This window comes from Callorhinchus milii, unplaced genomic scaffold (genome assembly GCF_018977255.1).
Source record: "Callorhinchus milii isolate IMCB2004 unplaced genomic scaffold, IMCB_Cmil_1.0 Scaffold12, whole genome shotgun sequence".
In the NCBI taxonomy this organism is placed as follows: domain Eukaryota; kingdom Metazoa; phylum Chordata; class Chondrichthyes; order Chimaeriformes; family Callorhinchidae; genus Callorhinchus; species Callorhinchus milii.
Window position 1 is genome coordinate 15,710,300 of NW_024704753.1, and position 25,785 is coordinate 15,736,084.

At 50.7% G+C, this 25,785-nt stretch overlaps 2 protein-coding genes across 4 annotated transcripts in view; one reads left to right on the forward strand and one right to left on the reverse strand.

The window, feature by feature from the left end:
- Positions 1-10,994, forward strand: part of si:ch211-236h17.3 (carbohydrate sulfotransferase 11) — a 27,946-nt gene extending 16,952 nt beyond the window's left edge. For both annotated transcript variants that reach the window (XM_042339473.1, XM_042339472.1), the window contains exon 4: positions 9,354-10,994. In XM_042339473.1, coding sequence (XP_042195407.1) covers positions 9,354-10,208 — 855 coding nt within the window. In that variant the 3' untranslated portion in view covers positions 10,209-10,994. The remainder of the gene's footprint in view (positions 1-9,353) is intronic.
- On the reverse strand, positions 8,125-25,040 carry LOC103176679 (solute carrier family 41 member 1). 2 transcript variants are annotated; one of them, XM_007890358.2, is made up of 13 exons: positions 25,000-25,040; positions 23,981-24,248; positions 22,400-22,702; positions 19,662-19,769; positions 19,246-19,317; positions 18,957-19,101; positions 15,713-15,859; positions 15,110-15,254; positions 14,413-14,492; positions 13,891-14,025; positions 12,927-13,075; positions 12,024-12,239; positions 8,125-8,677 (listed from the first exon to the last, which is right to left on the reverse strand). In XM_007890358.2, exons 3-12 carry the CDS (start codon positions 22,673-22,675, stop codon positions 12,069-12,071), a joined length of 1,428 nt encoding a protein of 475 aa, XP_007888549.1. In that variant the 5' UTR covers positions 22,676-22,702; positions 23,981-24,248; positions 25,000-25,040; the 3' UTR covers positions 8,125-8,677; positions 12,024-12,068. The 2 variants fall into 2 exon arrangements, with proteins under 2 accessions (XP_007888549.1, XP_007888548.1); XM_007890357.2 differs by lacking the exon at positions 25,000-25,040 and having other exon boundaries at positions 23,981-24,321.
- Positions 25,041-25,785: the final 745 nt, after the last annotated feature.

Here is a 25,785-nt window from a genome sequence, read left to right on the forward strand (position 1 = left end):
TCAGTCAGTCATGTGGTGGGTTAATAAAGCTCAACCTTCTTTCCAGAGATGGCAATTGCTTCCCGCCCCCCCTTTGTAGCCAGTATACGCAGGCTCAGATTGCTTAAAAATACTAATCCTTGCCTCTGGGTGTTAGCGCCTTATCACGTCGTTGCGACGTCCCAAAGCGCTTCACAGTAATATACTGTGAAGTGGATTGACCGTATTTTGTGGCCTAAACTCTTGCGGGAAGCTCAGCTTGCCTGAAATCTCTGCAACGAACCTCCTATCGCTGCATTGAGACCCGGCCACATTGCTCTCTTTCCGCTTCCTATTTCTGAACGTTGAACCCTCGGAGAGGGAAGTTGAGTTAGTGGAGCTGTGTGGAAGTCCTTGTTGTTAAATTCCCTACACCGTTTGGGTGGTGCGGATGATCCTTTAGGAGGAACGCTGATCTCTTGCCTGGCGAGGCCTTAAATTGGAGTTGATGTACAGATCAGCCATGAGCTAATAGACTGGTGGAACAGGCTCGAGGGGCTGAATGGCCTACTCCTGTTTCTATGTTCCTGCACTCTGTGAATCGTTGCTCTGGATAGACTGTCCTGAGCCCGGAAGCTCGCTGGCCTTCGCTGAGTGTCTGATGAATGGACCTCAGTGCTTGACCACATCTTCCCGCAGCAGGCAAGCCAGTCTGTTGGTGGTGCGGAGGTGAGGGGGTGAATGATAGTAACTCCTGAAAGTTGCTAAATATTTATTTTCAAGCAGATCAGAAATTAATTCCTGAATGGAGTTACCGTGTGTGCGCGTGTGTATATTGCTGTCAGCTGTCATATGTGATACGATGAGCAGTCTATAATATCTTACATCATATTTATAATATATTATTTATTTTACATAACATAAATATTTCACCCACAAAATATAGTCAATTCGCCTTACAGTATACTCTGTGAAACGCTTTGAGAAGTCTCAAAGACATAATAAGGCGCTACGTTAAATGCAAGGATTATTTTTTATATATAAATAACTCTTTGACCGAACCTTCGGTAACCTTCCCACCCCTTCCTTCCCTGCCCTTATTCATTATTATATTTCAAGACCAATTTAACAGAATGATTCAAATATATATATATATATGTAATAAATGATTGTGCTGTTGTATGACACAATGGGGGGTTGTTTTTTTCTCTGTTGCTGAATAATTTGGTGCCTCACCAGCTCATTTCTACACTTTCCGCGGTTTCTTCTGAGCTTCTCAGATGTTAGATAACCTTTTCTGTGTGATATCGCAAACTAATGGAAAAGGGAGAGGAGGGCCTGTGTGTGTGTGTGTGTGTGTGTTTGGGAAAGGGTGTGTGTGTGTTGAGGAGAGTGTGTGTGCGCGCGTGTGTTGGGGGTTTGTATGCGTGTGCGTGTAGGGGGAGTCTGGTGTGTGTGTGTGTGTGTGTGTGTGTGGAGGTCGGGGGGGGGCAGGGGGTACAGGCTGTGTGTGTGGTGATGGGGGATCTGTGTGTGGTGGGTGTGGTGGGTGTGGTGGGGTCAGGCTGTGTGCGCGTATGTGTGCGTTTGGGAGTGGGGGGGGGTGGGGGGTGAGTGTGTGTGGGAGGTGAAATCTGTGAGCTATGAAAAGGACCGGAAGAGCTCCTGAATCTCCATCAATTCTGAGAACCTTTGTGCAAGCAGGAAGCTTTCATTCCGCAGTTAAAGGGGTCACTGTCTTCAGGAAAATCTGTTTGCCAAACTTTTTAAAAAATTCTTTGTGTTTTTTTTTACACACACGCACGATATAAGCGTTGCTGTGATTCAGACCTGAAAGCCTCGTTGCCTCCCACCACCACCACCTCCCTCCCCCCACTTTCCCCCTTCCTCCCGGGTTTCTCCGAACAATGAAAGAGTTTCTTCTTGTTCTGAACTGACGGTCCTTTAAATGAAGTTCCTCCTCAATGGCTCTGTGTGCAGTAGTTGTAAACGTGCTGCCCCCTCCTCCCAGGGAGCGATGCTTAATGGGCACCAGACTGTGCGGTGTGGGGTTTGGCGCTGGGACAGAGGAACGCTGCCTGCTCCAGCTGCGCTGGGTCCCTGCCCATCTCCAGTGAACGAGGCTGGTATTGGGTTCCTACACAACTCCTGGCACATGTTTAGTGACTTGTCATTGTTGGAAGCTCCTTTTGCTCCCCTCTGCTCAGTTACTACAGCTTCGCAGCTGGTACATTGCTCAATCAGTCTCCTACTGCGGAGCTTTTTCTCCACACGCTCTCCCTCCCTCTCTCTCTCTCTCACATTCACTTTGCAGTATATCAAAGTGAATGAGGGAGAGAGAGAGAACATCTGCCCCCTCTTTCTCATCTGCCCCCACCCCCTTTCTCATCTGCCACTCCCCCCTCTCTCATCTGCCACTCCCCCCTCTCTCATCTGTCCCCTGCTCTCTCTCTCATCTGACCCTCTCTCGCACTCTTCTGCTTCCCCCCCCCACTCTCCCTCTCATCTGCCCCCCCGCCTCTCTCTCTGTCGTATGTCCCCTTCTTTCACACACATTGATAATTATTACAATAATCCTCGCATTTGATGTAGCGCCTTATTACATTGCTGAGATGTCTCAAAATGACTCGCAGAATTTACTGTACAGTGAATTGACTGTGTAATTTGTGGGGGAAGCATTGCCATGTCCACCGGTGGCACCCTCTCACCTTGGCTTTCTGTCTCTCTCTCCAAGAAGGCAGTGGACGCTGGAGATTTTCAAAATTTTGGGGTGGATAGATTTTTGTTAGGTAAGGGTATCAAGGGACAGGGAGCAAAGGCGGGTCAATGGAGTTGAGGTACAGATCAGTCAGGATCTAATAGAATGGCGGAACGGGCTTGAGGGGCTGAATGGCCTACTCCTGTGCCTATGTTCCTAGGAAGCTAAGTTTTGGTTGAACGAGTGAGAGCGACGTGGGCAGAGTGAGGGGGTGAGGGTGGCACTGGGCAGAATGAGTTGGAAGTGATCGTGTTGAGGACAGTCACACTGTAATGGCTTGCTGTGGTTGGGGTGTTGGCTCCTGTGAGAAGCCCGAGGTCTATCTCAGGTTTTGCTGGTGGCTGTTTTGTGAATGAATCGATGCTGTTGGTGTGTTTGTTGCAGTAAATGCCCCTCATCCCGGCTGCTCCACAGCTGTCAGTCTCTGGGAGACCAGACGAATGCGATCATTGTCTCCATCTCTTCCTCTCCCTGTGTGACTGGGTAACACGCCTCCGGCCACTGCCAGAGGTTGGCCAGGTGTTGTCTGTCTCAGTTGTCTGGGAGTGAAAGGATTATATTTTTTTTACCTCCGGTAAGGTAGGGCGAAATGTTGGGCAAGTTTCCTCACTCCACATAATCGCCTCTAAGCAGTAAGTAGGAACCCAGTTGCTAGTCGAGCTGTGCCTCCGCTCGACTGGCACCGGCCTCTTGCTTGTCCATCGCATTCTCCGCCGTACCATCGGAGGGTGCGCTTTCAGCCTTTACTCCCTGAAACTCTGGAACTCTCTCCTTCAATCCCTCCAACTTACCCCCCGTCTCCCCCTTTTCAAGTTCCTTCTGAAAACCTTCCTTTTCGACTGTGCCGAGGGGCCCCCTCCTCCCTCCACCCCGGGCTCGGAATCAGGCTCCGCCAGTGTTAAGCGCTCTGAGACACTACCCTGCATGAATGGCGCTATAGTTGTTGTTGGTTTTAATAATAATAATAATAATCCTTGCATTTGATATAGCGCTTTTCACGTCGGGAGGACGTCCCAAAGCGCTTCACAGAACACACTGTAAAGTGAATTGACTGTATATTTGTGGGCGAACGCGGCAGCCAATTGCGCACAGCAATGTCCCACAAACAGTCGTAGATTGAAAATGACCAATTTAATTATTGTTTTGTGTTTTGGAGGGATTATTATTAGGCTCTGTGTGGAGTAAGGAAACGTGCCCAAGGTTTCGCCCTCTGCCTGGAATTGATCTCAGGTCTCTCGCTTGCAAAGCGAGTGCTCTAACCACTGAGCTACAGGACTCCACCTTTTGTTCGTATCCAATGAGCCAAGATGGAGTGAGGGGTTGAGGGGCTGAAGGCAGGGCGGAGGGGGGGTGTGGGGCACGTGGGGGGGAGGGGGGGTTGTGTGATGGGGGAGTTCTCATCGTCTTGTGCGCTCACTTTTCTAGATAACTGTCTGAGTGTCTGTGCAGCAATCGAGACTCTATTGATGTTCTAACCCATTTGGGCTGGACTGAAGCCAATTCAAACAGCTACACAGGATAACCCAGCTCACATAGCCCAGCGTAGCCTGGATAAACAGGGACCTTCCTGCTGTGTCCGGCACAGTGAAGCTCTGGAGTGCGAGCGAGTGATGTCAGCAAATTCAATTGTATAATCTCTTCTGGGAGAAATAAAACAAATCCTTTTCTTTCCCCCCCCCCCCCCTCTTCCCTTAAACATCGTGAATAACTTTACGCTTTTAACTTCGATACCGTGCTGGGTCTCTGGCCAGGGTTAGTGCTTGTGCTGGAGGGAATCCACGGCATTGTGTCTGGCTGTCGCCCGCCGTGTGTCTGCCTGTCGCCCGCCGTGTGTCTGCCTGTCGCCCGCCGTGTGTCTACCTGTTGCTGTGGCCGTATTTAGGCCTCGGGGGGTTTGATAATGATCGTGTGTGTGTGCCCATGTGGATGAGTGGTAACATTTGGGAATCTTATCCTGCTCAGCCTTGGGAATGCGGGAGTGTAGACAACAGCATAAACCACTAGGCAGACTGGGTAACTAATTGACCAGGTCAAGCCTGAGGGCTGATTAATTACCCTGTGCTCTGGTATACAGACACGTATGCAGTGGTTTCTGAACCAGTTTCATTGGCGTTCTTTGTCCGGGGAATGAAGGCTAATGACTGAAATGGTAGACACGTGTGTGTGTGTGCGTGCGTGCGTGCGCGCGCGCGCGTGTGTGTGTGTGTGCATGTGCTTACGTGTGTGTGGGAAAACAGGGTTCCTGGAGATTGAGTTATGGCCTCACTCTTGGGGGAGATTAATACTCCCCGAAAAACATTGTATCCTGTAAAACTTTTGGCACAAGTTCAGGTAAAGCTAGTTGCAGAGTTTCCCGCCTGTTGTTTTTGTCATCGATACCCGGGGCTACATTTCCATACCTCGCCAGCGGTGGGGAAGCTGCCCGTCATTCAACGGGGGCTCCAAACCTTTGTAGACAAAGAGACCAGTTGATTTACACTCTTGTTTTGCCTGTAACACGTACAAGCACCACGTCCCTGGAGCCTCCGGGCACAAAGCTGCCCAAGTGCCTGAGGCGTTGGTCTGGGGGAATGAATGCCTCATCTGTCCTCACGTCCTCGCTCTCTGCCCCACATGCTGTGAAAAGCGACGTCTTGAGAAGTTCCTACCGACTAAACGGTTACCCAACAGCCAAACTGTGCACAAACTGAGTAATTCAGACTTTGGCTAAAATACTGGTCTTGTCCCCCAAAAGAATATTGGCGCAGATGCAGTTGGTATATTTACTGAGTGTAAACTCGAGTTACCTCAGGTTTAATCCTTGCTGTGTCCAGCTTAACTGGTGAAGGCACTGACATTTCCCTTGGTTGCCACTGGGCTAGAGTGTATTGGGGTGTGTGTGGTTTTTTCCGATCCCTGCTGTGGGTTGGGAGCCCAACAACAACAACAAATTACAATAACAACTCGCACTTATATAGTGCCCTCCACACAGCGTCTCAGAGCGCTTAACAGTGGCAGAGCCTGACTCCGAGCCAGTGGGGGCGGTGGCCGTAAGCACGGTCGAAAAGGAAGGTTTTCAGGCGGGACTTGAAAAGTGGGGGGAGAAGGGGCAAGGCGGAGGGATTGAGGGAGTGTTCCAGGGTTTCGGGGCGTAGTGGCTGAAAGCACGACCTCCGATGGTGGGGCGGAGAGTGCGAGGGGACGAGCAGGAGGCCGATGTCAGCCGAGCGGAGGTGCTGAGTGGTGGACTGGGGGATTGAGGAGGTCGGAGACGGTAGGGAGTGAATGAATTTGACCACGAGTGTGAGGATCTTGAAGTCGATCGGTTCGGTGGTTGGGGGGGGGGGAAAGGCTGAAAGTCCGGTCGCCGATGGCTGGACCCGCTGAGTGGAAGGAGCGGGCAGGTCAGTAAGGGTTAGCAGGTCATAGAGATGGGGAGGAGCAAGACCATGGAAGGCTTTGAAAGGCAAGACCGAGGATTTTGAACTCTGCATTGCTGCCTCTGCGGGAGCCAGTGAGGCCGGGCGGGGATTGCTACAGGAGAGGACACGAGCTGTAAATCTCCCAACGTCAATAGCTCAGGGACACTGAGACCAATTATAGTTTTCTCTTCACCCCCACCCCTCGCCCCCACTCTGGCTAACTCAGCATATTCAGTGCTTGCATTTCAAGTGAGATCAGACTTCAAACTTCTGACTCCTGCTGTAGGCCTGATACGGCAGGAAACCAAGATTGACGACGTGCGGCTGAATCGGACGTTTCGTAGAAAATCGCGGGGAGATTTTCGCTGAGTCAAGTGGGCTGAGAAATCTTATCATCCAACACACAGAGCGAAACTTGGGGCCTGGGCTAGGGAGGGAGATTCACTCGGCCAATGAGCCAGTAAAAGCGAGAGCGAGGCCGAGACACAAACGAGGTCAACTTGTATCGCGCGCCTCACGCAGCGTGGCGTCCCAGAGCGCTTGAACACACGCGTAACCCTCACGGCATCAGTTCCGAGTTGCCCTTTCTCGGTGAGCGGACCTTATGGGTCAGGGAGAGGGACAATCAGCAGGAAAGTGGATAAATTGTGCTGCGGCTGTTTATCCAGATATGTACAGCGCTTGTCATTCCTGTCACAATAGGCAAGATGCACTAACTCAATACAGACGAGCGGCTTTAAAGGCTTTCCATAAACTGTTTATCTTCGTTTTGCAATAAGCAGTGGCTTTTTTTTAACCAGTTGAGCTGTGGGGGGGTGGGGGGTGTGGGGGGGTGCGAGGCCCTCGCCGCATGACATTTTGTTGAATAAATTCAGGGCAGTCGTTATGTAATGCAATGATGCAAGTGTGAGTGAGTGAGTGAGTGTCTTGTGTGTGGGTGTGAGGGGAGGAAGGGATCGTTAACCTACGAACAAGCGATTACTCTTGAGTCTAACCACAGGGTGACTGCAATACACTGCAGTACAGATTCTTCTTAAAATTTTTGCTTTTACTTCCTAACCCCCCCCCCCCCCCCACCCCCTTCGCCCCACAGATGGTTTCTTTTGTCTCCAAGGAGCATCGTTGGTGAGAAACGTTCACAAATCGCAGTTCAGCGTAGTGTGTGCGTACGGTAAAATGGTCACTAAGAATATTTTGCCTGATATGACAACTTCGGTGGTGGGTGGGGTGGGGGAGGGAGGGAGGGAGGGAGGGAGGAGATGCGGAGACGCGGAGACGGGTAGAGGAGGAAGCTAAGAATGACAGAATGCAAATAAAGGTTAAGAATCCATTATCATTGGGGTAAGGGTTAGGGTTACGGTGCAGAACTCATTTTGCTGTCTAGTTTTTAGTTGATAGGCGGAGGATTTTTTTTTTCGATTTGGAACACACGCCAGTGCGGTTGTGGGACGGGAAATGGAACGTCATGGGTTGGGGTGGTGGGGGGGGGAGGAAGAGAGGAAGGAGGGGGAGAGGGGGAAATAGGAGGGGCGTTGGCGTTTGCTCAGTAAAAAATGAGAGGTGACTCCTAGTCTAACCGTAAGGTGACGGCATTTAAAATTGTACACTTTTTTTTTTGTTTGGTCAGCTGAGCCTCTGACACATGCGGAAAAGCCATCACCATGGTGAGGAGCATCCAAAGCAAATAGGTTCCATGCATCCCACCACACTGGAGATTTTTTGAGACGGTGTGCTTTCAGCCCCCCCCGGCTCCCCCCCCATCTCCCCCCACCCACGGTTTCGATCGCTGCTAAGTTGTTACAGATTTTGCCGCAGTTATTACAGATGTTGAGGAAGTTGCCAAATCCCTGTCCGGTCGATAAGAGAAGCTGATCGTGAATCCCAGAGGTTTTTTTTTCCCATTTTTAAAAAGAATCTTTCTGCTTTTTTTTATTATCCTGGAACAAAGCTCTTGCGAAAGTTTTTCTTTAAACGGGGCCAGGCAGATGCAAGCAAGCAAGCAAGGAAGAAAGGGCTGTCAATTTATTTGTGAAATGTATCATCGAAGATCCCACGACATAAGTCGTAAAGGCAAGGGATTTCCTTCTTCCCTGCGCTCTGGCCAGCAATCCTCCAGATAAAATCACCATTCACCTCGTAGATGGACGCTGAGATCTTTAGACCTTTTTGAGCATGGCAAAAATCCCACAATCGGCACTGAAATGAATGACCGGTTTATCTGGAGGAGTGTTGGCCAGGACACAAAAGGCACTACAGTATATTACAAGATTGTAATCTGACTGTGAGGTACTGTCTGAGAAGCTTCAGTGCGAAACGTGCACTCGGAGGTGCGATGAAAATCTCCGCTCAATGTGACATGGCCATTTTTTTTAACACAAAATGTAACATTCCAGTTTGCTGCCCGGGGTGTTCTCTGATCTCTCGGATCATCCTCTAACATTGCTTTCGAAGCCTTCGCTGAATAGAGGCACGCACACGCAGGTGTGTGGGAGTGGCGTGCCCAGTTGACTTGACTTTCTCCTTTCCCTCCATCGACGCAGGACACGTTAAGGAATTTAACCTAGAACAGGAAAAGGTTATTGAGCCCATCACTTCAACAGCTCTTGTTCAGCTTATTCCCCTCGCATTGGCCCCTTGCCCCACCCTTGGCCCTTGTCGCTGCCACCTCACCTTTCGGCCACAGTCACTTCACTGCAATATTCTGGGAAGCTCTTGGACACGTTTCAATGATGCGATCAGGCACAGTATTAAATATAAGGATTATTATTATTATATTGATCAATATTCCCAGAAATGCATCCAGTTCTCTCTTGAAACCTCAGGCAGGGTGGTGGGTTTAGGAGTGGAGGCCCCTTTAGTTAGGATCCTGCTAGTTAGGTTTTACCTTGTTAGTCGGGTGCTAGTTGTGTTTATGCTGCTAGTTATTAATAATAATACTAACCCTTGCATTTGACATAGTGCCTTAACACGGTCATTGAGTCGTCTCAAAGCGCTTCACAGAACATATTGTCAAGTGGAGTGACTGTGTATTTTGTGGGCGAAACGCGGTAGCCAATTGCCCACGAACAGTTGTGAATTGAGTGACCACCAAATGCTTTGGGGGTTAGTTAGGTGCTGGTTGGGTTTACTCTGCTATTTAGGTGCCAGTCAGGACCTGCTCGTTCCCATTTAATTCCCATTCCCCACCCAGAGGCTGGGTTGCTCCTCATTAACTGTCTCTTCCCCTCGCGTTGCAGTTGGACGACCTGGACGCTCAGGAGATGCAGAGGCGACGCCGGGCGCTGCTGAACGGCATATGCGCGGCACACAACATGGTGACCCGCAAGCGCCGGATCCTGACCCCGGACGACCTCAAACACCTGGTGGTGGACGACAATCACGGGCTGCTCTACTGCTACGTCCCCAAGGTGGCCTGCACCAACTGGAAGAGGGTGATGATGGTCCTAACGGGAGATGGCAAGTACAGGGACCCGTTGAAAATTCCAGCCAATGAGGCCCACGTGCCTTCCAACTTGAAGGCCCTGAGCGAGTACAGCACTCCCGAGATCAACTACCGCCTGAGAAACTACCTCAAGTTCATCTTCGTGAGGGAGCCTTTCGAGCGCCTGGTCTCGGCCTACAGGAACAAGTTCACCAGGAAGTACAACACGGCCTTCCACAAGCGCTATGGCACCAAAATCGTCAAGCGCCACCGCCGGGACCCCAGCCCTGAGGCGGCCGAGAGGGGAGACGACGTGCGCTTCGAGGAATTCGTCTGGTACCTGGTCGATCCGAAGACGAGGAGGGAAGAGCCCTTCAATGAGCACTGGGAGACCGTGTACTCGCTCTGCCACCCCTGCCTCCTAAACTACGACATCATTGGCAAGTACGAGACGCTGCTACAGGATGCCAACTATGTCTTGGACCTGGTGGGGCCAGACCCCCCTATAAGGTTCCCCGCCTCCTCCAAAACCACACGGACCACCGACAACATGACAGCCAAGTTCTTCAAGAACATCAGCCCCTTTTACCAGAAGAAACTTTATAATTTATACAAACTTGACTTCTTACTCTTTAACTATTCCGTACCTTTGTACTTGAACATTCGGTGACCCAGCAAAAAAAAAAAAACCCCAGACATTCTTCTTTGAGGGTTAGGGGTTTTTTTTTCAAAGAAAAAAAAAGAACAACTTTTAACTGTGAGGGAATGTTTTTCCAAGACTTTTTTTTAACTTATTTGAGTAGTTTGTAAATCTGGACACTTTGATGCTTCTGATTTCTCGGCAGTGAATTCCTTGTTGTTGTGCTTTGCAATAATGGACTTTGGGTCTTGTCCATGGGATGGGGATTGGGATGGTGGAGTGGGGAGATGGTTAGGGGGGAATGGGGATGGTGGTGGGGGGAGAATTGCAGCATTTCATTGTTTGAGGGGGTTTCAGAAGAGAACTACAGTGGAGTTAATGCAAACGCACAGAGCAGACCGGCAAGTTGGAACGAATTTGGGGATTTTAGGCACGGTGTCCTCTTAAAGGTTACCACACATCTTAAGCATCATTCGAGGAATTATTTTTGTGTGTGAGGTGAGGGTGGGGGGGTGGAAATCTCTCTTTTTGTCTGGTCTTATCAGGTAGAATAATGGAACTCAGCTTCTGGGGAGAGGGGGAGAGAAAGTGACCAGAGAGAGAGAGAAAAAAAAAACTTCCAACGTTTCAAAATCTTCCAACGTTCCAAGACTTGACACCGTCGCACATAGGGAGGGATGACATTCGTTGATTTGGGGCTGTGCAATGGTCCCTTTAGGGAGAGGACCATCAGTTTTATACACAAAAAAGAAATATTGTCAAACTCTGGTCCCAGCCAAAAATTAATTCTTATAAAATGTCTTTGTTTTGATTGGCCATGTGTTGACTTTGTTGTCTCACCTTTATCAATAACAGTTTTTAGGCCTTTCCCTCCTGTTGGTGTACTGGTGAGTGAGCATTGTTTATGTGAGAGCCTGGCCTGCGGACAGGCAGGGTGGGGGGAAAGGGGGCCAGGGTGCGGTGGGGGGGCAGGGTGCGGGGGGGGCAGGGTGCGGGGGGGGCCAGGGTGCGGGGGGAGAGGGGGGGCAGGATGGGGCAGGGAAGGGGGAAACCATTGGTAAGTCACAACAGAGCCCTTGTTCCTGCTCTCGCCCGAGGCCTGAAATTCCACCTGGTTTTAGTCTTGAGTGCTAAAGCTTGGGCAGAGTTTTGGCAAATGCATAAGTTTCAAGGTTGGAAACCAATTTTCAGACGTTCTTACAAAGATGTGTGTGTGCCTGCGTGAGTTTTCACGGCGATAATATAGAGTCTTATCACCAGTGGGATTTCACGCCTGAGGTCTCCAGAGTTTTTGAGCTGGTCACCGGGTGAGGGGGTGTGGGCTAATTTCTCTTTTCAACAAGCCGTCAAGAGACCCTGCACCAGAGGACAGTGGAGATGTCAAATCCCTTTCTCTTGCCACTTTTGACAGCTTTTGGAAATTGCAAATAATGTTTCTCTTCCCAAACCACCCCCCACCACCACCATTCGCAAGGTCCATCCTGATTCATGTTATAGCAATGGTGCAGCGCTGTGTGGGTGTGGGTAGACCTTTGGTTTTGGAAGCTTCACGTTTCCTGTCTCCTGAAGCTGTGACTGTGAGGAGGTTGAGGTGACATCCCCGACCTCCCGCCCTGAAAGACGCTGTACAAATGTAATTTGTTCTTGTTAACGATGCTGTGATTAGAGAGAAAACGTGTTCTTGGGCTGACATTAAAGATTGCAGAGCAACTCCCCTGTCCGCAGCACCACCCCTTTCCTGACACAACTAACATTGGACTTTAATGACTGACGCATAGCGACACCTAGCGGCTAGAAACCAAGTGTGAGGTTGACTGCCGGCCAGCCACCAACACCGACTGGTACCTTGTCAGCCTTTGCAAACCTTTCCCATGTCCCGCTCCATCATTCTCAAAGATCGTCTCTGATGAGCTGCACGCAGTGGAACGAGAGAGCCAGGAACCCAGTGCCGAGCAGGTCTCCCATAGCGGTGAGGTAGGGGATTGAGAAGTTGTCAGGGTCCAGCCCTCTACGCCACGTCAGGCGAACGATCAGATCAGCTGCGTAGAGCAGGATACCCACCTGTTGTCAACAGGGAAGGAAACAATAAAGGGAATAACAGTGACCCGCCATTGCCTGTAACACTCTAACCTGCATCCCCAGCACCTAGGACGGCCATTCCGCTCTGCTTCATGTCTCCCATTTGTCCTGCCTCACCACCCCAGTGGTCGAGCTTTTAATTCTTCTGCGAGACAGCAGCTTTACCAAGTGAACCATCGGGAACGAGGATTGGTGTAAGCTTAAACTTATCCCAGGTAAACTGTCACATCTCCTCTCCCCATGTAATCTTCGACCTGCTCTCTCCACATCGAACTGTCCGCTCAGCGGGATCCCGCCTGCTCCATGACCATGGGTGGCCGGGCCTTCAGCCTCTCTGTCCCCACCCTTTGGAACTCGATCCCACAGTCCTTTCCTCGTTGCCCGCCTTCGGTCATCCTCATACCTCTAACCTCTACCCTCCCTGCCCCCTCCCCACCCCTTCTGATCCCAACCTCCCCCAGCTAGGATGCAAATCCATGACTGTCCAGTGCTTTGGGACGTCCTCCCGACGTGAAAGGCACTGTACAAATGTAACTTGTTGTCGTTTGATTTGCCTGTGTCCTCTACCATTACTCCCACTTGCTGTGTTGAGATGGAGGGGGGGAATCTGTTAGTTATTCAGGGTTTGCTTACCAAGGCAACTTGGCCACACCTGTACTGTGGTCTTACCTGCAGGAGGGCAGCCGTCAGATAGAAGAGGATTAAGGTAGGGGTGATGGGCAGGTGACCCCCCTGAAGGAGATGGATCGTATAGAGGAACAACAGGTGGCCAGGCACCACCAGCAGGAATAGGACACGGGCGGAAGTTGAATTCACACCTGACGAGGAGAACAAGATAAGTGACTTGCTTACAGTGGGTGAAAATGTACCTCCACACCGGACACTTACCCACTGTGCAGCAACAGGTAAAAATAAAAAAAATTCTATTATTTTTTAAATTACATTTTTTAAAAAATATATATTTATTTTCTATTACTTTTTATTTTCACCCGAGATGAGCAACTCCACCACCGCCCGCCCCATACGCAGACTGAGATATTAACTCACACATATAGAGATTTACATTTACACAACCACACCCACGGGGGCTGAGATATAATAATAATCCTTGGACTTGATACAGTGTCTTATGTCTTCGAGAAGTCTCAAAGCGCTTCACAGAATATATTGTAAAGTGAATTGGCTGTATATTTTGTGGGCGAAACGTGGCACACCTGCATGTACACATGCACACACGGACTGAGATATATATATATATGCTGTACGCATACACACGCATAACATTGGAACACTGACAGCTTCAGGGTGATAACAGGTGAAGGAATCTTCCCCTCCTGCGATCCTTTAGTTAGTTGTGAATGTTTGCGCGTTGACAAGACGAAGGAAATGAAGGAAACTGCATCTTAAGTTTCATTGCACCCGTCCGTTAACGTTTTTAAGTCTTTTTTAACATTACAAATTTGACTGCGTTTCCCCCACAAAATTCACACACTCCTAACGCTTTACGGTATGTCCTGAGAAGCGCTATGGGACTTCTTGATGACTGGAAAGGCGCTGTATCAAATGTAAGGATTATAATGATGTTTACATCCCACTTTTGCCGGCAGGTGTAGCGTGTGGAGACAGAGCGCACCTGAGCTGAAGAACACTGTGCAGGGATTGGGCCAGTTCTGACGCATCTTGTGGGGTAAGACTCCAGGTATGCTCCAGAAGTGCAGGAAGGTAGAGATGCGACTGGCCTGAATGGCAACAAGGTTTCCTCCAACACCTGGAAAACAGCCCAACCAGATGTTCGTCATTGATGCCTCACACCTGCACCTTATCCAGTCCTCGGCCCCTTCCCCATAGAGCCCTCCCTCCCCACCCCCCCTCCCAAATAGCCCTCATACACGAACCATATCACACCACTTCCAGGTTAGACATTTAGTAAAGCTCACTCTACACTGTCTGTCTACACTCCCAGGTCCGGGTTAGAGACAGAGACAGAGTAAAGCTCCCTCTACACTGTCTGCCCACACTCCCAGGACAGGGTTAGAAACAGAGTAAAGCTCCCTCCGCAATGTGTCACACAGCCGCAAGTATGGTGCGGGGGGGGGGGGGAAAAAAAGGGGGGGTGTTCCACAGAAGGTTTTAAATGAAAAGATATGAACCGTACCATTCATAACGGGAGTGAATACTGCCATGCCTTCGAAGCTGGGGTTTGTGACCGTTCTGTCCAATATGAGTCCTCCAACACTGAAACGTAGAGAAAGAACGGACATATGTTTGGCAGCAGAGACGCAGTTCTCGCCAAAAACACCCTCCCAACTTTTATCCCCTGTTAACGTCTAATTGTAAAGCGGGAGGACAAGTCAGCCTGTTATTTAGGGGCTCGCTACAGTGTCGGTTTGTTTTGATTGCGAGTCTCCTGTAGAGGTGAAGACTCCACCGTGGGATCACAGAGTCTCGCTGAGGAGCTCAAGTGGGTTACAACCAGGTTGTTGAATTCTGTGCGGTGGGGGGGGGAAGTCTCGCTGGGGAGGGGAAACCGCGCGGAAAAGGGAGCTGCACTGCAGGGTGGGTGGGGGGAGAGGCTAAACTGAGTAATGCCATACTAACAGTCTTGTCCCTCGACCCGCTCCACCATCGGCACCCACTACACCCCGAAACGTTGGAACTCTCTCCCTCAACACCTCCGCTTTGCCACCTCCTATCCCTCGTTCAGATCGCGACTGAGGACCTTCCTCTACGACCGTGCCCAAGGTCACCTCCTTCCTCCCGCCCGGCCTCAGGCTCCGCCATTTTTAAGCGCCACTCGAGAGTCTGCCCAGTGCGAAGGTCACTATATGATTCCAAGTTGCTGTTGTTCTGACCTGCTGATCGCCATCGCGGTGATGACTGGTTGCCAGCCAGACCGCAGCACCTCCTGGATGGCAGGACTCCTCTTGGCGATCAGCACCCAGACGGGGATCAGAGCAATAAAGAGAACGCACACCAACGGCGAGAGGTAAACGAGGTCTAGACACCAACGCGGAGAGACACAATCAGCACAGACAGCGGGACAGGAGGAACCGTCTCCGAATGGTTCAAGGCGAGGAGTGTGTGTGGAGATGGGGGGAAAATGTGAGTAGGGACAGGAGTTGAGATGGGTGGTGGTGGGAGGAGAATGAAGCGTGACTGCTTCCTGTCCTTCGGATGAGACGTTAAACCGAGGACCCGTCTGCCCGTACAGGTGGATGTCAAAGATCCCATGGCCCTGTTCCAAAAGAGAAGAGAGCTTCTCCCTCCTGGTGTCCTGTCCGACAATTCCCCCAAATAAAAATGGTCACTCGATCCACGGCCGATCGTAGGACTGGCTGCCGCGTTTCACCCACAAAACACAATGAGGTGCTAAATCAAACGTAAGGATTATTATCGTATATTTGCTCCCCCCCACACCACCGTCAGCTGTGGCTCGCCTCGGCTCCATACCGTACCGATGTGATTGAATAGAGTGCTGCTGATGCCGGCCAGGACGGAGAGCGTGATCAGGTCGCCAAGACTCGCTGCGATCGGTGTCGCCACGTTATCTGGGTTGATCCCAACTTTCCTGGAGACGAGGATGACTCCGATCATCACCAGCCCTGTGGGGAACAGCAGAAAAACACGATGGAAGGGGGAGAAGCGAGAGGGAAGGGTTAAGGAGGGGGGAGGGGGGCACAACAAGAACTTGGTGCTAAGCCCCCGGCCATTCAGTGATAAAGTCTGCTCGAATATCCCTCTCTGTATCTGCTGAATACAGATATCAGACAGGTATCCTTGTTTGCATGCTCTTCCACCATCGAACACATCCTAACCACAGCCCAGGAGGCCACAGCATAAGGTCTGGAGACTCAACAAGTACAACATATTGCATTTATTTAGCGCCTTTCACAAGCGGCAGGGTCCCGGAATGCTTTCTCAGCCACAGAGCTGAGCAGTCGCAGGCCTTCAACAGGCGAATGAAGCAATAAAATGGGAGAAACCCAACATCAGCCTTGAGTCAGCAGGCGTGGGAGTCAGTCTGGGGCGTATGTGCACATGGACTCTGGGAACCACAGAGATCAGCCGCGAAGAGCCCTGGGGAGTGTCGACAGACGGGCCCGACTGTGTATCAATCACGTTTCGCCCACAAAAGACTTATCGGAGACAGGATAAAGCGCTTTATGAAATACAAGAATTATTATTATCATTACCTCCTCACAAAGCTTTTCGTTTCAATCTCAGCAACCCAGCCCCAATTATTCGTAATAACTAATAATTATCCTTACATTTGATACGGCGCCTTATCAGGTCGTTGAGACGTCTCAAAGCGCTTCACAGGATATACTGTAAAGTGCGGTGACTGTGTATTTTGTGGGCGAAACGCGTCTGCCAGTTTGCGCACAGCAGCGTCCCCGCAAACCGCCATGGAGTGAGCGACCAATTTTATTTGGGGGATTGTTGGCCAGGACAGGACATCGAGAGAGAGAGAAAGTCTCTCCTCTTTTCGAGCAGTGCCATGGGATCTTTAACATCCACCCGAACAAGCAGACGGTTTGACGCCTCATCTCTGACAATTCAACACTCTCCCAGCACAACATCGGGGCGTCAGCTAAGACTGTGGATCCAAGCTCCCGAGGTAGAATTCTTGCCCATTCCCAGCACAGCGACAGCATCATATAAATCGGTCGATGTTTCTGACGGCCAGAGCCCAACAAACTGTGAGCAGGATGCATGGTTCTGGCCTAAAATGCCCTCTGGGTATATTATATCCAGACAGACATCGCACGAGAGGGAAGCATGTTCCATCTTCTCTCAATCTCTTGCTATTATTCGTCGCTTCTGCTACAGCTGTCGAACACCTGTGGTTTACCCGGTATCCAGCGCTGTTGGAGTCAGCAGCTGCGTCGCAGTTTCAAGCTCAGAGCTCCAGCAAGAAAGTTTTTTTTATGGGTGTTGGTTAATGTACTGGTTAATTTGATCTCTCGGTACCAGAACCTGGGTGTGAATTTAGCCCGGAGCATGGGAAAGAAACTCCCCTCCTTCTGGTTAGTGCAGCTGGCAGAGAGGAAGCCAGTCACGTTGTAAAGGCCACATCTGAATAGTTTACCCGTCTCTCTCTCTCTCTCTCAGATGCTGTGCACTCAATGTTCAATAAATGCACAGGAAGGACAGCAAAAGGTTATTTCCTTTTTGGGGTCTCAGCTACCCGACACCGCGCTGTATCAAACGCGAAGATGATTAATATTATTAATAATAAATCCACCGATTTCCGCTCACTGACTGGCGAGTTGGGAACCAGAGAGCGTACATTGTTTTTCTCTCGCGGACGGCTAAAAGCCAACAAAGTAGGGGCCAGGACAGATAGTTCCAGCCCACACTGCCCTCTGGGTATCTTTGTATTTAGACAAAGCACGAAGAGAGGACAAGAAGGGGAAAGTTGAGATAGAGTTTTTTATTTGTGTGCGAGCGACCAGAGGGGAGAGAGAATGTGAAATTCTCCGTCACAAACCTCTGCTGAGTCCGTAGCATTCTTTTATACCAATATCAAATGCGAGGATTATTATCATCATCATCATTATTGTTTTAAAAGGGAATTGGGATAGATGTTTGACGAGGCGGGATATGAACTGAACTGGGTGTGGGAAGGTAATAATCCCTCCAGGAAAAATTTGGTCACTCAATCCACGACTGTTTTGTGGGACACTGCTGTGCGCAATTGTCTGCCACGCTACACCCACAAAATACCCAGTCAATCCACTTCACAATATAACCTGTGAAGCGCTTTGAGACGTCTCGATGACATGATAAGGTGCTATATCAAATGCAAAGATTATTATTATTATTATATAAATGCAAGTTATTGTTCATAAGGGGGAACAGGGCAGGAGCAAAGCCGGGACCCTCCTACTCTGTACAGTTCTGTCCCATGCTTGGGGGAAACTCGTCTACCCCAGGTCTCTGTGGCACAGTTTATCTGCGAGCCTGTGGCAGGTAAGTGGTGAGACGGCAACTCAGAGAGGTTCAGGAAGCTCCGGGTCTCTGCTCCTAGTCCAGATTGAGAGAGTGAACATGCGTGTTGTAGGTGAGAGAGGATAGGATCAGGCTTGGCTATCATACTCTCTCCCCCCCACCCACCCACACACACATGCATATACCCACCAACGCAGTCACTGCTGACACCACTGTCCAGCCTTACTGGAGGGCAGCTGTAAACTGAGAAACTGACCTCAACCCAAGTTACATTCAGCCAAAAAAACCATATGCTGTTCACTGTGTGCACAGTGCCATCCTGTGGCAGTGAGACCCACAGAATGCGACGCCCTGAGTTACAGACAGACTCCCAGTCACTAGAGTCCACTCCTTTATTTGGCTGCGTTATCCCCCATGTTATAATGAACTTAGCTGCTCTCGTCGCTCTTCCTCCGGCCTCCTGTTCGCCCCTCGCTCCCTCCCCGCCAGCCATCGGTGGCCGTGCTTTCAACCACTATGCCCCCAAAAGCTCTGGAACTCTCTCTCTCTGAACCCCTCCGCCTTGCTCCATCCCTCCCCGCATTCAAATCCCGCCCAAAGACCTTTCATTTTGATCGTGCTCGCGGTGACCTTCCCTCCCCTCCTCCCCCCCACCCCCCCCGGCTTGGGGTCAGACTCCGTCACTGTCAAGCGCTTCAGGACGCTACCCCGTGCGAAGGGTGCCGTTGCTGTGGACGTCCCTGTTACCTAATGCCAGGGCGGCGATGAAAGCTGTGGCGATGCTGCTGGCGCAGAGAACGGCCGCTTGGTCCAGGTCCACTCGCCCGCTGGAGAAGGTGCCCAGGAGCACGGCGGCGATCGCTGCCAGGAAACCCACCACCGTAGCCTGGACCTGCCGTGGTAGACAGCACACATGGTCAACAGTATACGGGGAGTAAACGCACCAAGAGCACGGTCGGCACATGGCAAGCGCATGGTATTACGTGCTGGGTAAAGCAGGTACCGTCAGTGTTACCGTCAGAGCGAGAGCACAAACCTGGATCAAACCCAGGTTACAGATAACCATCTTCCACTTTTCACTTGGATCGTCCAGGTGGCCGGTATTAGCCTGCGAGGGATGGACGGAGAGAGAGAGTGAGTCAGAGAGTGAGTGAGTGAGTGAGTCTGAGTGAGTAGGAGAATGAGTGAGTGTGAGCAAGTTAGAGAGTGAGTGAAAGAGTGAGTGAGAGAGTGAGTGAGTTAGAGTGAGTAAGTGAGTAAAAGAGCGAGAGAGAAAGGGGGAGAGAGTCAGTCAGAGAGAGTGAGAGAAAAAGGGCAAGGAAATAAGAGAGAGTGAGTGAGAGAGTGAGCGAAGAAGGGGCGAGACACAGAGAAAGTGTGGGAGCGAGAGAGAAAAGGGAGTGAGAGAGAGCGAGAAAGGAAGACAAGAGTGGAGGAGAGAGAGAAGCTCACCGCTGTCGATAGCCTGGATGCCAACGTCATTTCCAGGTTGCCTTTGAGACCAACCAGGGCAGGAACCAGGATGAAGAGCTCGGAGATGTTTTGGAACACAGTCCAGTGCTGCCGAGAGAGAGGGGGAGAGAAAAGAGCACAGTTGTGAACAGTACCTCAGGGTGGATCAGCGAGTCTCGACCCCAGGATAGATTAGTGCCCCTCTCCCTCGCTGGTGAACTCCGAGATGCTTTAGCCGGAGTGAAGGGCGCTACGTAAACGCAACAACAACTTACACCCGTACAGCGCCTTTCACATCAGGCTGACGTTCCCAAGGTGCTGGACAGTCAGGTGGTTGTTGGGATCAGGAGGGGCGGTTGGGATCAGGAGGGGTGGAGGCTGGGGAGGGTAAGGGTAAGGGGTGGGGGGGGGGGGGGGGGGGTGACAAGGCAAGTTGTTGTTGTTGGCACACAACCAGGGACAGCTTCACGAGACTGTCGTTAAACACTCAAACACCACAGGGTTGTGGCAGAGGCAGAGACTTGTGGACCTGTTGCATGCTCTCCCTCAGTGAGCTTCCTTGGATTTGAAGATAACATTCTGCTTTGAACAAGGAAGGAGAGGATGTCCTGCAGAGCAGATCAGGGGGTTTAGGTCAACTGTGGAAACCCCCGCCAACTATCCTTTCCACCCATTGGACCCTCACTGATAAACCCTAAGCCACGGAAGGATTCTTGGCAACGTTTCTGCTTTTTTTAAAAAAAAACGTCAAAATATCAACATGTTATATATGATAATAATCCTTGCATTTGACCCAGCGCCTCGTCACGTCTTCGAGACGTTTCAAAGCGCTTCACAGAATATACTGGAAAGTGAATTGACTGTATTTTGTGAGCGAAGCAGAAGTTTGAACTGGATGGAACTCGGTCTTCTTTCGTCCGGCTTCTTTCTTACGGCCTCACGACAGCGAATCCTTCACCGTAAACCGACAGCAGTTAGATACGTCCATTAATCAGAGTGATAAACACAGGGTGCATAAGACACGGGATAGATGCGAGGCTGCTCTAGTGGGAACTAAATTAGACTGGGAACGTCGCTGGTCAGAACTATTTGAGATCCACCTACCAGCAGCTGCTTACTATAAGTGAGGGTGTGGAGAAAACAAGCTGCCGTGATCCAATAACAGGGAGGGACAAGGACAGGCTGGGATGACCCGGAATTACCTCTTCCGGATCTTACAGTAATAGGTTAGACCAGGGATCATGTAATGATCCAAAGTAAGACAGTTCTGATGAGAGTAGGGCAGCCTCCAGTGCAGACAGACCAGCTCACAGCTTTCCAATCAACAGAGTGTTGCTGCTCCGACTGATTTAACTTCCCTGACCAGGCTCGCTTTCCTCCACCAGCCTCGCATTGCTCACCTCCAACCCTACCTTACCCCCGAAAGCAACCAAAATCCTCATCCACGCGTTCGTCACCCCCCCCCCACTTCGATTATTCCAACGCCCTCCACCGGTTTCCCCAGCTCCACCATTCATAAAACGCAGCTGATTCAAAACTTTGCCGCCCGTATCGTCACCCACACAAAACCCCACGACTCCAGCCCTCGCCAGGCTCCGCTGGCTTCCCATCGCGGAACGGATCGATTTCAAGACCCTCACACTCGCGTACAAATCACTGCATGCCCTGGCGCCTCCGACCTGCTTACACCCCTCTCCCAACACCAGCCGCCTCCCCCCAGCTGGCTCCGGCCTCCTGTTTGTTCCCTCGTCCACTCCACCATCGGCGGCCGTGCTTTCAGCCGCTACGCTCCGAAATTAGGGGACTCTCTTCCTCGTTCCCTCCTCTTTGACCGCTTTCAAATCACACCCGAAGAGCTTCTTCTTGAACCTTCCCTACAGTCACCTCCCCACTCTCCCACGTTAGGCATCAAGCTCCGAGACCCTATCCCGCATGAAGGGCGCTATATAAATGCACGTTGTTGTTGTTGTTATTGTGATTTGAGTCCAGTTACCAGCGCAGGATCCAGCAGCTGGGATGTGATGGTGAAGGTTACCCCCGTTAGTTTGCGGGTGAATTGTCTCATTTTGTTGGCAGAGAAGCAAAGCTCCATCTCCAACTGGGTCACCAGCATCGCCCACCCCCCCATCATCTCAGAGACTCAGTGTCAGCTTCCAGCACATCCACACGTTGACTAAATCTCCCCCTCTACTCCGTCGCTCCAATGTACCGAATGGGGGGGGCGGTGTGTAGAGGGAGGTTTTACTCTGTCTCTAACCCGTGCTGTAGCTGACCTTGGGAGAGCGAGAAAGAGCGAGAAAGAAAGAGAAAGCGAGCACGAGAGAAAGGGAGAGCAAAAGGTAGAACACGAGCGAGCGAGAGAGAGAGAAAGAGAGGCGGAGCGAGAGAGAACACAAGAAATATAGCATGAGAGAAAGCGAGAGCCAGCAAACGAGAGAAAGACCAAGAGCGAGAAAAGGAGAAGTTTTGCCTTATAGTAATCCTTGCATTTGACATAGTGCCTGATCACGTCGCCGAGACATCTCGAAGCGCTTCACTGGATGTACTGTAGAGTGGAGTGACTGTGGATACTGTGGGCAAAGTGTGGCAGCCAGTTGCCACACAGGAATGTCCCACAAACAGCCACGGAGAGTGAGCGATCGAGAGTGTTGGCCAGGACACCGGGAAAGCAGAGGGACTGACGACCACGATGAGAGTGACAAGTGGCGTTTGACGGAGAAGGACGTGAGCTCACCCACCTGAACGTGATCCAGCACCATCCCTGCCATCACCATGCCCAGCCCTGCCAACACGTAGGGCACCAGCACTTGCAGACAGAAGGTGAAGGATGACTCGTCGCTGGGTTTCTTCACCATCACCTTCTCGGCCGGGCTCGGGGGAGCGGGCCGGACCACGCTGTCGGCCACGGCGCTCATCTGCTTGCCGCTACCCCTCGCCTTGACGCCCCTCTTGGGCTGGTCACCATTTTTTGATCTCCCCTCCTTGTTCTTCTTCCTTTTCCTGCCTTGTTCCATGCTTCCCGATCTCAAGGGGGGGGTTTCCTGTAAAATAATGACCGCTGATAATAATAATCATCCTTGCACTCGATACCATTTGATGCATTTAAAGCGTGCTGGGACACTACCCTGCGTGAAGGGCGCTATATAAATACAAGTTGCAAGACCCACCTCAAGACCCTCCTCTTCGACCGTGCTTTCGATCTCCCAGCTTCCCTCCCCCCCACCCTGCCCTCCACCCTGCCTCGGGTCCATAACTCTGTCCAGCTCCTTGGGACGTCCTCCCGATGTGAAAGGCACTGTGCAAATGTAACTTTGTTGTTATGGTTGTTGTTGTTGTTGTATAACGCCTTATCACGTCATTGAGACGTCTCAAAGCGCTTCACAGAATACAATGTAAAGTGAATTGATTCTATATATTTTCTTGGCTAATCGTGGCAGCCAATTGCGCACAACAGTGTCCCACAAACACTCGTGGATTGAGTGACCAAGTTATTATCTCAGAGTGTCTCCACAATACCCGTGCCCAGTATCACACTCTGAGGCATCCCTTCGCTGGATAAAGCTAAACTGTGTGGCCTCCGCACCAACGGAAGGAAAAGAGGGATGTTTCCTCCCTCCACTGCCCCTAAACCCTTCCACCCCCACACCCACCAGATTTGTTCCCAGCGCAGGCCGCTGGTGAGACATTGATGCCTCAGAGCATGTGCGAGTCTCAGTGTAGCCCATACATCACACACTCCCCACAAACACCATTTCAGCACTCCCCCCCCCACCCAACAGGTCCCGCCTCAACCAGATAGACCATGTCTCCACCTGCTAGCCCCACCCCTAACCCCCAATATACCCCAAAAGGCAGGTTTCTCTCTCCCCCATCCCCCGTCTACCTGCGGTTGGGGGGTGAGATGTGGACTGGTTTCCCCCATTGGGGTGGGTGCTGAGATCCCACAATCTGCTGCTGTCCTCACCCAGTTGCCCTCTGTAGGGGTTGGCAGCTGCAGTGCAGCCAAATTTCTCCTGCAATTAACTCAGGACCATGAGGCTAATGAAGGCCCCTTCAAGTATTGATCTCAGTCACCTGGGGGCACGGGAGAGATTTGAACACGAAACCCTCCCCAATCTCTGGCTCAGCTGATCGGTGAATCGAGGGAGGGGAGAGGAACGCAACGTGAAGCTGTGTTAATAAAGATCGTGTCATTCACTCAGAGGATCAGACACCGAGATTTTTCTGCAGACAGAACTTAGCAACAGAGCCTTGTTAGTGCACTGTTAAGACTTCAAACACTTTACTGGCAACGACTTCCCACACCACAGTTTACTTACAATTAGACGCTGGTGGCAGATGTCCTGCTCTTTTTTTTTTGCACTTAAAAATGTATCAGGGCAGCAGTTTCTGGGTTCCTAAGCAGGTTTTGGGTAAGCGTGAGATTTCGCAACCCACTCGGCAGCTTAATCAGATGTGTGCAGACAGACAGAGCACAGGGTTTATTTTTACCCTCTGGGAGCCGGCGATCAGCTTCACGATTCAGGTTACACTCGGCTGTGCTGAGTTGGCCCTTGCTTTCAAGACCCCGAAGACATTTAAAGCGATCTGTTTAAAGTGACCACAGGGCAGGGTTAGCGAGCGAGTGAGTGAGTGAGTGAGGCCAACACAGGCCATGCATTAGTGAGTCAGTCTGCTTCCTGGTCAGAATGTGCCATACATCACTGGTGATTGCTAATTGCAAACATCCCATTAAAACCCACAACAGCCGCAACACAGAGCAAATTAAACCAATATAACAATAATATTCCTTGCATTTGATACCGTGCCTCATCACGTCATCGAGACTCCTCAAGAGCGGCCGCAGGATTTACTGTAAAGTGGATTGACTTGTGTACTTTGTGGGAGAAACGCTTTTCTGGGCCAGTTTGTACCCAGCTATGTCCTACAAACAGCCGTGGAATTTTACTTGGGGGAGGGGGGGGGGGATTTTTGGTTGGCCAGGACACTGGCAGATGATCCATTTTCCTTTGAAAGAACGTCATGGGATCTTTAACGTCCACCTGAACAGGCAGGCAGGGCCTTGGGTTAATGTCTCATCCGAAGGATGGCACCTCCAACAATGCAAGACTGCATTGCAGTGTCAGCTTAGAATATACAAGTCCAAGTCCCAACGTGGGGCTTGAACCCGCAACCTCAGAGAAGCGAGTGCTAACCACTGAGCCAGGCTGACGCACAAATAATCCTTACATTTGACATAGTCACTTCAGTGGAATGACTCAGAAAATCACTGCGCAAAATACACTGCAAAGTGTGGTGACTATTTCGTAGGCAAATTTGAGCACCGCAATTAACTCACCAAGAGCCGCGAAGCGACTGACGTAATTTAACGGTCGGCCAGGATACGGGGTAGATTCTCCTTTCCCGCGCCCCAGGGTCTTTCGTGTCCACCTAAACAGGCAGACAGGACCTCGGTTTGAAAGTCTCGTCTGAAGAATGGCGCCTCCGACAATGAGACTCTCCCCTCGCACCCACACTGGAGTGCCGGTCTAGAGTGCAAGCTTAAAATCTATATCAATGCGGGGCTTGACCCCCACAACCTTTCGACCTCGAGATGAGAGTATTTCCAGGTGAGGTTTAAATTCCCAGCATCAACCTCTGTGTACACTTGGCGCTGAGTGTCAATCCAATTACAGGAACATTTGGCAATTCAAGTTGGATTTTATTCACAGCAAGCGCAACTTAATTTACAGCCAGGAATCTTTTCACTCTGCCAAGAGCAAAATAGAGCAGACCCAAAGGCAAAGATAACATCAATCTGCACGGTTACATATTTTCAGGGGTCAGAAACAATTAAAACAATCTGTTACACTGGCTACTGCGACTTTTCAAGGGGGATTCACGTACAGTATTAGTGACTGTCTCCTTCTGGCGTTTTGGATGGGTTTTCACCCTCATGCGTTCCGTTTTCTCTGCTGAAGCAGCCGGACCTGAAGAGCGTCTTAACACACGCGCACAGGCCCCGCAAACACGCACAGACACACAAACATAAGGAAAATAAGCCTTGCATTCGATTCCGTGCCTCCCCCGTCAAAGCTCCGCTGGAAGATTTACTGTCACGTGTAGTAACTGTATATTTTTCACA